The 15,503-nt window shown below is 41.1% G+C and overlaps 1 protein-coding gene across 4 annotated transcripts in view; it reads right to left on the bottom strand.

The window, feature by feature from the left end:
• KATNAL2 (katanin catalytic subunit A1 like 2) overlaps positions 1 to 15,503 on the bottom strand; it is a 40,698-nt gene that overhangs the window by 5,998 nt on the left and 19,197 nt on the right. For 3 of the 4 annotated variants that reach the window (XM_075079767.1, XM_075079768.1, XM_075079770.1), the window contains 8 exons: positions 14,389 to 14,499; positions 13,792 to 13,890; positions 12,927 to 13,004; positions 9,610 to 9,708; positions 9,014 to 9,077; positions 7,611 to 7,729; positions 5,221 to 5,312; positions 3,244 to 3,354 (listed from right to left, as the gene is read on the bottom strand). In XM_075079767.1, coding sequence (XP_074935868.1) covers positions 3,244 to 3,354; positions 5,221 to 5,312; positions 7,611 to 7,729; positions 9,014 to 9,077; positions 9,610 to 9,708; positions 12,927 to 13,004; positions 13,792 to 13,890; positions 14,389 to 14,499 — 773 coding nt within the window. The remainder of the gene's footprint in view (positions 1 to 3,243; positions 3,355 to 5,220; positions 5,313 to 7,610; positions 7,730 to 9,013; positions 9,078 to 9,609; positions 9,709 to 12,926; positions 13,005 to 13,791; positions 13,891 to 14,388; positions 14,500 to 15,503) is intronic. The other variant, XM_075079769.1, reaches the window with a different exon arrangement.

The following is a 15,503-nucleotide window of genomic DNA, read 5'->3' as shown; positions in this document are numbered from 1 at the left end:
GGCTTTGTACAAGCCAAACTTTTACATCTACAAACTTTTACACAAATTTTAGGTGCCCACACAGCCATTCTCCTAGTTCAAGAGCGTGAAAGCCCTGGGCAGGCCATGGAGAGAAGCAGATGAAAGCCTCTGAATATGTTGCCAGTTTGGCATTTGTATTTCAGCAGGTAAGGTGTCTGCCTGGTGGTTCTCAGAAGCACCCTTCCTTGATTGTATGGGAAACATAAAGCTTTGCATTAGGAAAGAAAATGCATAGGGAAAGACAGGCTTGTAGGAGGAGGTGGACTGGATCTCCTCCCATGGTGGACAGAAACTCCAGCCTTTACATCAGAGAAGAACAACTGAGTAATTCTCAAGTGACTTCTAATTTATTTTAATTTATCTAATTTTGATGATGGATACTGAAGGGTAACACACTGCCTGTTTTTATCCAGCAACTATGCCTCTATGCCTAACTTAGAAGGCCACTCCCCTTAGGCTTTCTTACATTCAGAAATATTTTGAATTATGCTCATGGTACCTAGATTAGGCCCCTGCTTTGATTTACAGCATCACAGAACGGTTGAGGTTGGAAGCGTCTCTTGGAGATCATTTAGTCCAACCCCCTGCTCAAATCAGGGCCAGCCAGAGCAGGTTCCTCAGGGCTGCGTCCAGTCAGGTTTTGAGCATCTGCAAGGAAGGAGACTCCACAACCTCCCCGAGCAACCTATGCCAGTGTTTGATCACCCACGCTTGAGCTTTCATGGGATTCCTGCGGGCTCACTCCTCCAGCCTGTCGAGGTCCCTCTGAATGGCAGCACAACCCTCTGTTCTATCAGTTACTCCTCCCAGCTTTGTATCATCTGCAGACTTGCTGAGGTGCACTCTGTCCCATCGTCTGAGTCACTGATGAAGATGTTAAACAGCACTGACCCCTGTGGGTCTCTCAATTGCTCTGAATTGCTGCATCTCTTTTTTGCTGTTGACTGTCAGAGCAGGGGAACCTTGCCTTCTACCTTAGGTGCCAGAATTAGGTGAACACTGCCCACAAAGTTCATGAAAGATGATGGACTATGGTACAACACGCCTTTGTTCATCATGCAGGAAATACTGTATGGCAGAGCCATCCACAGAGCTGGGGAGACTTGGGGACCCACATCCTTCTGTGCTTCTGAAGGACTCAGGCTTCTCAGCACCAACATTTTGATAATGGCCCAGGCTTACACAGGACTTACTGAAAATATTACCTTTGAGCCTCAGTTCTGAGGCACCAACACCACTTCTGTTATTCAATTCTCCTCCCCTGTTCCCTTCGCCTTTCAGACAGGCCTGCCAAAAAGGGGATCAGCTGAGGAAAGGAATAAAGCATTACCACAAACTTTGTGAGAGAACATGAGGTGGTGTGTCATGACTGAGAAGTGCATTCGTACGTTATGCAAAATAAAATATGCACCGGGAGTTGATGCTTTTTTCCTAAGTACTCAAAAGCAAGCAGCTGTGGATACACACACAGTGTCACTCAGACTCGGACACTCCCAACGGCCAGCAACAGCCTGCTGATCACAGCCCAGAGCCCTCCATCACACAGAGAGGCTTTTCCAACACATCTCCCTGTGGCAAACTCATGAGAATCAGCCAAAAATCACTCACCATGAAAAATAATCCAGGAATGAAGCCTGTGGTTTTGTGGGTGCAGAGCCCTCACTGGTTCCCAGCCAGTTTTGGCTACCTTGCTCTGCAGCTGTCACTGCAGAGCTGGGTGAGCGTCACATCAACAAACACCGTGCCTTTCAGTCAAATTTCAAATATTGCCACTTGAAATGCTGCTGAGCCACTATTCACACAAGGTCATTCCTGGGAACACCTGCCATTGGGCTCCACCAAACATTTCCCAGACCACGGTTTGAAGTTCCCTGGAAACAGGACTGCCGTCTCCTCCTTTTCAGACTCCTAGCTTGACCACCTCTACGTGTGAGAGGTGAAGAGGCCCACTTAGGTCTGCATGCCTTTAGGGACACATATCAAGAAAGACCTCAGTGCTAGCATGATTGGCAAACTGCAAAACATTAGTCATTCAGGCTGCCCCCAGCAGACACCTTGTATTTCTCTGCTTCATGCACACTTCAGGGAGAGAAGGAAGCATGGAAAATGCCTAACTCATTGTTTTTGTAGACATCTGCCTCCAAGACCGTCCCTCACCAAACAGATAATTTCCACAGTTTACTTTGCTGAGGTTCCCCTTTCTGCTTCCAATGCCCAGACTTCTCTGCCAGAAAAGATGTTCTTCCACTGAAGATTTCATGGATTGGTAGCCCAGGGGCAGGGGCAATCTCAGGGCAGGCAGAAATCCGCAGACTAGTTCCAACCTACAAAAACTAACTGCAAAAACAAGCCCATCATCAATGTGCTTCAATTCCCTGTACTGGTGTTGGCTCCTACTCCCGGAAATGATTAGTGAGCTACAAATTGAACTGTTAAAAATAGCTGCATTCAACCAACTGCCGTTGTTTTCCCCATGTACTGTTTGCAACCATTTGATAATGTGTTGTATGATAGAAGAAGATATGCTACCCTAGTTCAGATGAATGATCAAGCCAGATCAACACGCTGGCTCTGACAGCGGCCATGGGAGACTCTGTTCAAGGAAAGCACATGAGCTGGCCATTTTCTACTGTCTGTTGGACTCCCCTGAGCACCCACAGTTGTTACACTACAAATGTTACCTCCCTACCTCATCCTCTCCTGTCTGTCGTCTTCTCAATACACATCCTGCCCATTTTGGGAACCAACATGATGAAGTGCCCTAGTTCCAGTCGTAAACTGTTTATTCTTCTATTCTGAATTATGTTAAAGGAACTGAAGAATTTTGTCCCTCAACTTTAAAAAGTCACATTTGATACCAATAAAATCCAACGTTCCTATATATGGAGTATCCTTCTAAGCACTAGATGTTTTAAGCACCTTACAGTTCCAGGCTGAAACCCTTCTTAGCTTAAACATAGTAAATAACTTTCCTATGAAGTCAAACACTCCATTTTAAATACCAGCAGCTGGCAGCACCAGCATATGTTGACTTTATTATGGATTATTGTCATGTGGCACAAATAGCAAGAATTGTAGAGTTTAAAAGTAAAAGCTCCAAATTAATCTTTAAATGCTTTAACCAAATATCAGGGCTTTTTCTGCAAAAGTCTAAATAAAATCTTTATCTGTGCTTAGAAGCTCATGCAAATGTATTCAAAATGTACTCTCTGGATCTCTTACCATGGCAGATTGGAAGCTGCTAAAACAAATACAAGATCATCAGATCGGGCCAAGCCATCCATCTGCACCAGTAATTCTGTTTTCATCCGCCGACTTCCTTCATGTTCACCACTACCAAGATTCAGAGAAATATTATTTGCTCAGTGCATTAAAGTAATCATCTTTATTTATACAGTGTCATTCACAGCAACTGAGCCCTTGTCAGTTTTGCCCCAGTTCAAAGCATGATTAAGCTCCATTAGCTAACATCTAAGCATTAAAATCAAGCTTTGTAACGATTACTTAAATGGACTCTTTTCAGTGCATTAATGTGAGGAGAATTCACTGTTACTGAATCCAAAGAAAATACTTTTTTTTTTTCTTCATATTAACCTCCACACAATGCTGATGTTTACTGGAAAACAGCTAAGGCTTTGACTGATCGATCTATACAGGAGAATATTTATAATGTGATAGTTGCCATCAAATAACTAACACACCTACCTATTGAGGGCAACAACTGGCATTTTTCTGTGAGTGAATGTTAAGTGGCCACAAGGAGATACACCTACTCCTGAATTCAATGTTTTGCAAAATGTTCTATCACGAGCAAACAGAAAAAAATGTCATATTGAAATTAATTTAAAAATGGGGCAAAGACCACACAGAAAGGATCCTTCCTCAAAAAGAGAAAGGGAGCTTAAGCAAAGTGTTAAGAATTCTGGCCCTTATCCAGGTGGCCAATTTTGCAGGAAACCAATCTGAATTCTTGGTCCCAAATGTGGAGTTCTTGGAAACTCCTGGATCAAACCCAGAGAAAATATCAGGGCCTTAGAGCTACAATTCAGGTTTAATGGCTTATTTCTGCAAAGGCATCCACACATCAGTGCAAAGTCAATATTTAATAAGGATATGTAAAAATAATTATATAATCTTAGATGAAAAAAACCTTATTAATCCAGTGATGTTAATAAGAGCTTTTAAAAGTATATATGAAGGCAAAATTTGGCCTGTAATATATAGCTGTTAACTGACAATTATTCCAAGTTGTAGCTTTAAAATATGGCATATTCTGTTTATAAATCTTTGTGAGCATGTAATTTACAGTACATAAAATCCACTGTAATGGGCTCCTAATGGTTCTAATAATATTTTATATTTCTCCTGCCTCTTTCCCATCCATAAGCTTTTCAATCTGTTTTTAACTATAAGCTGTCTACACAATGGATGACAATAGTAACAACCCCCATTCCTGCATCTGGAAGTCCCGCCAATGCCACCAAAATTTGTCCCGTTAATGAAAACACCATTCCACAGTGTACACTCCATCTTACCCTGCTATGCCTAAACCTGTCCAAAGCGTCACAAAATCAGCTGCTTTTTCCTCACCTCTAACAAGTCATCTGTTGTTTCCTTCCCACTGCCTTTATTTCCACTTCAAATCCCTTATTTTAGAGTACAGCACTACTAGTTATACACTCGTGCACCTCCCTCCTCCTCACGGTCTTGCTGGACCCATAGTCCCTTGCTAGTCTTCACAGAACCTGTCTTTCACACTTGCTTCTCTACTGATCTCATCTACTGTGAATGAAACAACCACTACATCTCGCTCTTCAAATCCCCACAGCGTATGCAATGCTTCCATGAAGCGGTGCTTTTGGAGCCGGCAGGCATTCTGACAATAACACACTGAGAGGCTCCTGAAGTTGATAACAGAACAAAAGAAAAATTGCTTAATAAAAAGTCAAGAAAATTACCATTATCACTCGAAGTAATTATAATGTCCATAAAATCTAAAGGACAGGTCTTTCAGGGGCCCAACCATGCTCCTGTTTATAGCGTAGCCTCAGGCTTTAGTTTAGCTAAGATTTGTTTCTCACAGGTATGCTCTATGATTAAACATTGGTCAGCAGCTGGACACACACACACACTATTGAAAAGATGGAGTAGAAGTGGGACAAATGTCCTAAAGCCATAGGAAGTGCTCTCATCAGTTACCCAGAAGCGGTGCCTCTTTGACTCATAACTGACTCCAGCTCATCCAAGAAAATTGTGGAAGGAGCATGGTACCGGGCAAGCTCAAACAACACCTGTTTAGAGAGAAGAGTAAATGTGAAAGAAAAGATAAACTAACACAAAAAGGAACTAAGGGCTGCTGGCACAGAAGATAAATAACAGTAGCCACATTCCAAACTTCTAGGACAAAAAGGGATATCTGCTGGGAAAAAGCTCTGGGTAGGCTGAGGGTCCCTGAATCCTCTCAAATTCTGAAAGGTTTGTAAAGGAGATATAAAGAACACAGGCTTGTAATCCTGTCTTTATTTGTAAATCTTTCTGGCTAAATCCTATCAGAGTACCCTGCGAATAATGGGATAGAAGAAAACGATCCATCAGAGGATTCTGGGAACTCCTAAACTGTTATCAGAGATTAAACGCCTGTCTTTCATTGTTGCTCCATTTGTAGTTTTTTAAATAACGATTTGAGCGAAAAAAAAACCCAAAAACCTCAGCTGAACCATCATGAAAGAAAATGGACGGATTATAAGAATCAAGAAGTTCTTTTGTTTCTCCTGGTGAAAACAAACACAAACTTCTTGAAAAATCAAGATTTAGAAAGGGAATGTTAAGCTGACTCACAAAATCTGGGTCTGCCCTTTTGAGAAAGAAGTTTCATCTATTTTTCTGTAAGCTTGAAGAGGCTTATATTAGCAGTGAAAACATACTGTCAGTTTTTCTTCAATGAAGTGTTCTTCGAGTTCTTAAATAAATACCACTAACAATATATATTAATGCAGCACTTTGTAATCGGAACACTTAAGAAAACAAATTTTAAAAGATACATATTATTTTATTTGGATATGAAACACAGGGTTTAAATTACTTGCCCATTACTTGCCATGACCGGTATTGTAATTAGTACTGTTTAAGGAAGCAAAAGTTTGCAATTAAGTAAAATATTGGGTTATACAATACTCTTGCCATACAAGTGGCTTCTCCAAGATGGTTGAAACAAAAACTGGACGCTAGGATATCAGTTCTGTTTATACACCCGCTATCACTGTTCTCATGCAAAACATGCTGACAGTTTGCAGTCTACAGTTTTACTAATCTAAAATATAAAATCACACCAACACAGCTGAGAACTGGATGAGCAGACATCCCTCCAAATGAGCACAAAACCCAAATATACTCCACACAACTTCAGAAAACTCCTGCACCAGCCTCACGTGATTTTGTGATATGAATTCACAAAATACTTTTTTTTAGATCTGTCCCAATCCACAATCTTATTTCATTTCTGGATTCTGCCAAAAACTCAACTAAGGGTGAAATGCCACAAATTCAATGTCATTGCAAATGCTGCGGCATGTTCACAAAAACCCTTCTGGACAGTGGTGTCCAAAACCAGACTGTCCCATCCGTACTCCTGCCAGAAGGGAAACTTCTAGGAAGCTACTAAGACAGATTTCAAGCGAATCAAAAACACAGGAGGTGAGTGTTGGAAGAAAACCGTGCCATTTTAAAGGACAAAGGAGACATGAAAAAAAATTATGTTGCAGACATTGCTTAAATTTCGAGAGATTAACAACGCTTTCAATGCCATTTGCTGAGTGCAGCCTGACACAATTCTTCACTTTCAAGAGCTCTCTATCTGTCTGAAGTGTAGCCTAAGAGATGAGCATAAAGGAAGGCTAAGAGCTTCTGGGTTTCTTACACCGAAATGGTGGACATTGTGGAGAGATTAGGATGGGCATCTTAGGGCAAGGATGCTACACCTGAACCCCTGAAGTTTTTTGTACCACAGTTGAGCCATGCATGCTACTTCCTAGTCTATAGGCAAAAATACATTTACCCATTTACCATTGAAGTACCTTCCTTAAGATGACATTACATCTGTGTTTGGCTGCAACATCTTTGTGACAAGGGAATTATTTGCCAATTCTGGGCCCTGAGGACTAAAAATAGTAGCAAATTTGGGAATCTAAATAACATTTTGTAGGGAGCCTAGGAGCCAACCCTGCAGAAACGATGTGAAGCACTTAGAAGGGGCCACTAATCAAACACAATTTTAGTTAGGAACTCTGCTTGCCTGTCTCTTAGTCAGTGAGTCAAAAATCTTTGCTGCCTTCAGGACATCTGCTTCATCTTGCATTACAGAACTAAAATTCCACAGCAACAATCCATTGTGAGGCTTCTGCAGAAGTCATGTTACTCCCATTTTAAGAACTAGATACAAACAGAATCATATGTTTTGTCCAAGACAGGAAAGAGTATGAGCATCAGAGGAATACTCACTTTCCAGTTCTGTGTTGAACTCCAGTTCTTTAAGTGGGAACCTGATGTTTGTTGAATTATAATGAATAAGAGAATAAGAGAATAATTCTTACCCGGACAAGTTTTTCTGAATCACCCCTCCATTTGCTGACAATGGTGGATGCTGATATGTTGAAAAAGGTTGTATTGCATTCTGTGGCAACAGCCTTAGCTAGCAACGTTTTTCCAGTACCTACAAACAACAGTGTTCAAGAAATTCACTCTTTAATGAAATACAATGGAAATGTTTGAATAATTCCCCTCATCTTACTATGACTCAGGTAAAAACAGTAAAATATCAAGTCATAGAATCACATAGAATGGTTTGGGTGGGAAGGCACCTTTAGAGGCCACCCAGTCCAACCCCTCTGCCATGAGCAGGGACATCTTCAACTCGATCAGGTCGCTCAGAGCCCCGTCCAGCCTGGCCTTGAGTGTGTCCAGGGATGGGGCATCGACCACCTCTCAGGGCAACCTGGGCCAGGGTTTCACCGCCCTCACCGTAAACCATTTCTTCTGTATATCTAGACTGAATCGACCTTCTATTAGTTTAAAACCAACCTACCTTGCCCTATCAGAACAGGCCCTGCTCAAAAGTCTGTCCCCACCTTTCTTCTAAGCCCCCTTTAAGAACTGAAAGGCCACAATAAGGTCTCCCCACAGCCTTCTCTTCTCCGGGCTGAACAACCCCAGCTCTCTCAGCCTGTCCTTGTAGGACAGGTGCTCCATCCTTCTGATCATTTTCTAGCCCTTCCAGGATTGTCTGGAGAAACTCAGGTAATACAGCACTGCAAATGCATTTCCCAAATTCTGAAGTACTACATGCTGAAATGGTCAGATGCCTTCTGTGGCAAGTACATCTAAACATTCACGGGAACAAATGGAGTTTACTCCAGCGACAGCCTTTGCCACCTAGCATGGGCAGTACTTGTGTGCTCTGTCCCCTCTCAGCCACACTCATGGTGGTAATGCTTGTGTCAAGGTGGAGCAGAGGGAGCAGTGAAGCTGCGCTGACATGGAAAACACCCAGCTAGCACAGCAGAGGGCAAAGCTTCCACCCCGTTTCCAAAACAACCCCCAAACACAGAAGAAAGAAAGGACGTTTTCCTTAAGAAGGTGAGTCCATGCCAGATTAATTCACATTTTGTAAGATCAGGTCAAGCCAAACTTGATTAATATGGCGCAAGCTCAGTAAAAATAGAGATACAACATGAATTCTCACTCCTCTGAATGGTTAGTATAAGTACTGTTTTTTGGAAGATTCAAGTGTAGAATTAGTCCAGGGTTGTGAGAAAGGCACATGGACAGGTCTTAGGGTGAGAGACAAACGTAATTATCCACCATTGTCTCCTTTTATTTCACATTAGAAAGCAAGCTCTTTATCAACACATTTGATCTAATTAGCATCAATGATTTATCTGTGGGACAAAAACAGATGTAGTGATAAACAATGGATGTGGTATAAAGATTTTCCTACCTGGTGGTCCATACAGCAACAATCCTTTCCAAGGAGACAGAATGCCTGTAAACAGCTGGGGGTACTGAGGAAATGGAAAAGTAATTCAGAGATTAAAAATGTATCATCTACAACAAAATGCAAGAGATTCTAACCCCTACCCCCACTGATCTTAACGCATTCAGGAAACCTAAGAAATTTGAAGAGAGGGGGATAAAAACCCTCCAAAACTATATAATCTGTATTATCTGAGTACTGAGAAAAATACTGTATTTACCATCTGAGTTCTGGTTTAAGTGAATTCTTCAAACACATTTGGTTTGATATTCTCTTCTGTCAGTCATTTTCCACTGAATTAATATAGGCCAAATCCAGCACCTCTTACACTGCCAAAGGTGCCAAAGAATGGGACCCCGCACTTATAATTTTAATATTGAAAGGCCATTTTCTTGCAGGAGAATGTGTATGCCATTATCAGAAACAGAAACAGGAACAGTTCTAACATGAACTGCCTACAAAAGCACAGAAATAGCAAGAAATCTAAAACATCACTGTAATTACAAGGAAAATGCTAATGAGTCCAACACTGGTTTTATAAAAAGTGTTTAGCGCCTTACCCTTATGGGATAAACAACTGCTTCCTTGACTAGCCTTTTAGCTGCATCCAGTCCAATAATGTCATCCCACTTCACGTTTGGATTATGGAGATAAATGTCCTGCAACATACATCGCATCCTGTTAGTAAAACTTCTTCAGTAGGACAGCCACCTCTCACAAAGTAAAAGAATTGACTCAGTTATAAAGGAAGAGTGCTATTAAGTGATACAAACTGTATTATTTAACCCTACGTACCAGGGACCTCACAAGAGGAAAGCGTACACAGCAATCATTTCTACAGATCTGCTACATGATGCCTTGCTCTTTCCTTCAAGCCCCTAGTTACCCTAACAGCATATACACTGCCAAACGTATACTGAGCAAATCTGCTTGTCAGATCTGTCTTCTGTTGGTTTTAGTAACCAACCAACACAGGAAGAGTTATCATGGTGCAAAGGTTCACCAAGCCTAATGTTTTGTCTCTGAGGCTGGCAAGTGTTGGGTGTTTAAAAAAAAGCACAAGCAGTAGGACTGACATGTTGGTTCATATTTACATCCACCAAAATCTGCAACCGAAGGACCTCGGTAATTAAAATTACATCTTAAGCCTTTGAGTTCAAACACCCTTTGACATTCATTCTTCAGTGGATTTCTCTTACCTCTGTTTGAACACACTTATTCTGTAGTAATGAGCTCCACAGTTTAATCATGCGCAATGTGAAAATACTTAGGTTTGTTTTAAACTTGCTGCTTAGTAATTTTATGGCTGCACCTATTACTTATGTTATGACTTATGTTATTACTTATTTTATAAGGAACAGTGAAAAATTGCTATTTACTCCATAGTATGCAAGATTTTCTATGGTCCAAGAAAAGGTATGAGAAGCTCTGTAACAGGAAGAAAATTTTCCCCCAAGCATCAATGGAAAGATAGTCGGTAATTAGTCTATGCCCTGAAGCACTCACTAAATTAATTTCATTTAATTCATCAAACTTTCCAAATCTTCCGTGAATCTTTCCATTTGCCTTAGTAATATTTTGTGGCTTTGTGTTCCAGAGACTAATTGTTCTGCAGAAAATATCACATCCTCAGTACAAATACTTCAGATAAATTCTACTCTCCAATAAAAACAGACAGTCCCCAGAGACTAAAGAAAAATTATGTGCTTATATCCGAGGGGAAAATTTGATTTAATACAATTAGAAAAATTATTTATATCGAGTAGATTACACTTTCCCTTTCTATTAACAACAAATTAAGATGAATCAGATTTATGATACTAAGTAGAGACTTCCATAACTGTTTCCAAATTAAATTAGACTGTGTTGTGAAACAGATACCACATGCTATTTATTTTTATTGATTTACATGGTGTTGATTACCATAGCAACTAGGAACATACCAGCACAACTCAAAAACATACCGTAATGAAGGCTAAAGCAACCCTATCGCTTTTTGCTAAAGTAGCAGCAGAACAACGCTATTTTAAATGTTTACCATAAACTAAAAACTAGAGAGGAATTGAAATGAGTGAGAATTTTCTTACTTTAAGGCCTCAGTTCTACGAAACTGCAAATGCAAAACTTGCAGACCAAGAATTTGGGCCATACACAGCTATAAAAATCAGTCAGCAGAAGTCTTCCAGGCTTTTTAAACAGCTGATTTTAAGTATGTGGGAGCAACAGCTGATACCATTTCTGATGCTCATATCCAGAAAGAGTCACAACAGTATCAAATACTGTGATACTATGAAGCCTTTTGGACAAGTGCCTAGCGGGCACTGAGAGGTGATGTGTGCAAAGCACTCATCTGCTTCGTAGCCACGGATCCCCAGTAGCCCAGGGCATGTTTGCTAGACTGTAAATCAACCCATGAGTGAAATGAAATGGTGCTGATGATGCCGGGATTCCCTCCAGGTGTCAAACTGCCCGTCCTGGAAGAATTCCCAGTCTGTCCTGGGATACAGTGTATTACTGATGCTGCCCATGCAGCTCCTGTGCTGGGATGAGGGAAGGGCATTGCTTGCAGAGCCTATGGTAATAGCATCTCTCTACTGCACCAAGCGAGAAAAGACAAGGAGTCCAGCTCATGCAGGCAGCGCGATGCAAGGCACAGGACTAGTATTAAAAAGAATGTGGGATTATCAGTGTCTGATTATTTTTGTGCATGGTACCTCGTTGATAAACTCAGAATCAGGATATAGCTGTGATACCAGAACACCATCCACACCGAATACAACCCAATGCCTTGAACAGAAACTGCATCCACAGAGTTGAATCACAATTTTTCCCACCATTTGATCACAGTTCACAGAATCACAGAATCCCAGAGTCCCAGGTTGGAAGGGACCTCAGGGACCATCTAGTCCAACCTTTCTAGGAAGAGCAGAGTCTAAACAAGATGTCCCAGCGCCCTGTCCAGCCATCTCTTGAAGGTGTCCAACGTGGCCGAGTCAACCCCTTCCCTGGGGAGATTATTCCAATGGTGACTGTCCTCACTGTGAAAAATGTCCCTCTGGTGTCCAGTCGGAATCTCCCCAAGAGCAACTTGTGTCCATTCCCCTGTGTCCTCTCCATGGGACTCATGTAAAAAGGGAGTCTCCATCTTCTTTTTAGCTGCCCCTTAAGTACTGGTACACGGCAATGAGATCCCCTCTGAGCCTCCTTTTCTCAAGGCTGAACAAACCCAGCTCTCCCAGCCTATCCTCCTATGGCAGCTTCCCAGTCCTTTGATCATCTTGGTGGCCCTTCTCTGGACCCCTCCCAGCCTGGCCACATCCTTTTTGTACAGCAGGGACCAGAACTGGACACAGCACTCCAGGTGTGGCCTGACAAGCGCTGAGTAGGGTGGGATAATGACTTCTTTCTCTCTGCTGGTGATGCCCTTTTTGATGCAACCCAGCATCCTGTTGGCCTTCTTGGCCGCAGCAGCCACTGTTCGCTCATGTTGAGCTTCCTGCCCACCAGGACCCCCAGATACTAGGTAACAGTTGGTATTAGCTGATGTATTTAAATCTCTCTTTTCAGTGAAGTATTGTACATTTTCTGTAGCAATAAGAACAAAGGGAAAAGCTATGACAGTCTCATGGGTACTGCATGATTAGATTACATGTTCCCCATTAGAAAGGAATGCTCTTAATCACTTCCTCCCACTGTGTATCAGAAAGAAACATCGTTACATGAAAGAAGTGACTTGTTGGGAGTCGTATAATAAGAAAAATAGCTTGCACATTCAAGAATAAGCACTACTGGTGACAGTAAAAAGAAACAAACGGCATTCTCAGCTGACAAATATAACCAAGATCTCCGTACAACCGAAATGGAGACCTGATCTTACTTTGCTTACAACTGTTGCAAGTTCTCTCATCTCACCGGTCATGCCAATAAAAGCACTAAGGGGTTTCAATAATCGTTCCTAAAAAAGACAAACATAGGTTCTTGTCAGACTTCAATTACTTTTAAACAGACAAGCTATGAAATATCTTCAAAAAAGCTGATACATCATAATAATAACAACTTTTAAAGCTGTAAAAATATGGATAAAGATTTTTAAGTAAACCATATTTGCAGTAACACATCTTTTCGTCTGACAAAATCTCATCCTGAATTAACATTAAAACGAGCAGCTCTCTTACTGCACATGCAGTCCTAAACATGCCCTACATAGATTAAGAGGAGTGAAAAATGTAACTGTGGGTCACCGCATTGTCACACTCTCTGCTTTGAAAGTCTCTTCAAGTGTAGCAGTTGTCAGGCAGACTGGCACCACGTAAGCTGGATGCACTCTCTGAGAAGGTATGGCTTGTGTCATGGAGCGATTACTGAAAATTTCTCTCAACCAACTAAACTCTGTTCTTGTCTCAGCTGAGGCGAACACTAAATAACATACTGAATACAAAGGAATGAGAATTTCACCCTCAGAAGTTCTGTGGGTTTCTGCATTTTTTTGGGGGGTGGAATCGTAAGGTATCATTTGTATTTCTTGCCTACTTCCATGTTCAAAGAGTAAACAACTGTCAACAAATTAGACCAGGATCAAGTATAACTGCCCATCCAAGAAGGAAATACACCACTCAGAAATCTAAATCCTTTTTTAGCACTTTGGAACAAAGACAACATCACTGTGGTGTTTCATTTTGTTCCTGGTTAGGTAAAACTGACATTCATATTCATTGGATGGAAATATGAACAGAAACACTTACTGACGGATCTGGATCACAACTAAGGCCGTTCAAGGCTATTCCATTTGATGATACTTTGATGGCATCCTGAATTGTCCCATGGAAGTCAGTTACTTGGCCCTAAAGAAGAAAATGATGTTGTGATAGGCTTTAGTATGATGGTAGCTCCACTGTTAAAACTGCACTGGGCCAAATTTTGATTCCCATTACAGCAATGAGTTTCCTTACTGCACATACAGTGCTAAATATGGCAAAACCTGACCACTGAATCTGTGGTAGCAATGGGAGAAGAACGCACATCTCAGTCCGTGCAACAATTTAACTGCAGAGCCTCTTAGAATCTCATCCAGGAATCTGAAATTTATCTTCAATTTTAGCTATTACTAATGGGTTTTTAAAACAGAAATGTTTTTACTTCCCAACAATGTCTGAAATACTATTTAACACAAGCAGAGCCTCCTATGCAAAGAATTTCTGCCCAAATCATTAAATTGACCCTTTGGCTAATTATACAGGAACATTTTATATAAAAGTAGACACAAAAAACTCGCATTTGATATTTGTGAAAAACTTTCATGTGCTTTTTCTACATACATATTTCTATCACAAATTACATACTAGGTTTCCACCAACCCTTCTTGGGTGAATACTGTCTCCTCCAGTTTTGTTGATTGCTGAGATGCTTAAGCCGAAGTCAGATTGCTCCAGGGTAACTGCACTGTCATTATGCTAAAGAAAAATAAATTTTTAAACAGATGTGCTGCAAAGCAGATGAGTTGCAGACATCATTCCATTATAGGTATCATCCCACCTCTTCACACATGCCCAGATGAGCTGCATCATTACACAGAAGTTGTACCAGTCATCCTGTATTTGTCAGACAAACACCATTGTGCATTCAGACTTCATCTGACTAGTGACAACAGCAGTGAAAGCCATGGCTCTAGAGCTCAGCATTCGAGTTGTTTCATGCACAGAGCTTCCATTTTAAGTTGCATTTTACATAGCTATGAGAAGAAACGCTTATGAACAATGGAAACAACAGGCAAGTATAAGGCACAGCATGCCAACTCAGAAATGAGGAGCCATTCTAGGATTGTAAGTTACTTTGACATTCACTTCACAGCAGTTACTGCTGTAAAAACCAAACGCTAATGGTTTTAAAGGGTGAGAACTGGTCAGAGATCAGCTCCTCCCTATGCAGGAATACAGACAAGGAGTTAAAAAAAAAAAAAAAAAGAGGTTCTCCTTCACCCAGTTCCTCAAAAGCTATAACAGACACAGTGCTTGCCCACCAACCTGCTGTTCCTGCTCCATCCTCTGTAATAAAATAGTTTTCACAGCAATCTTACCAACATAACACAAAACTGAAAATCAGAGCCAAATTACTCCCCCAATCGCAGACACCTCATGCACTGTGAGGATGCTTACAACTGACACCAGACTTTGTACTTGGTTTGTTTGTCTGGCTTTCTGGCACTAAAGGATGAATCTGCTGGTGTTAACAGGAAAACTCTGGTTGCCTTCAGTATAGGTTGGATTATATGACTCCTTTTCCTCTCATTTTTGCCTGTGACTTGCTCCCCAACTCACAGCCAGAGAGCATATTCTCCTGAAATCTTGCATCTATAATCCTTATATAGTTAGTAAACCCCATTAATAACGCAATTATTGTGTAACTTACACCCTCTTGCTGCCTATAGCCACTCAAAATGAAATCACATTAATTTCAA

The sequence above is a fragment of the Phalacrocorax aristotelis genome, chromosome Z (assembly GCF_949628215.1).
Source record: "Phalacrocorax aristotelis chromosome Z, bGulAri2.1, whole genome shotgun sequence".
NCBI lineage: Eukaryota > Metazoa > Chordata > Aves > Suliformes > Phalacrocoracidae > Phalacrocorax > Phalacrocorax aristotelis.
Note: the sequence above shows the minus strand (reverse complement) of the source record. Positions and strands in the feature narration are given on the sequence as shown.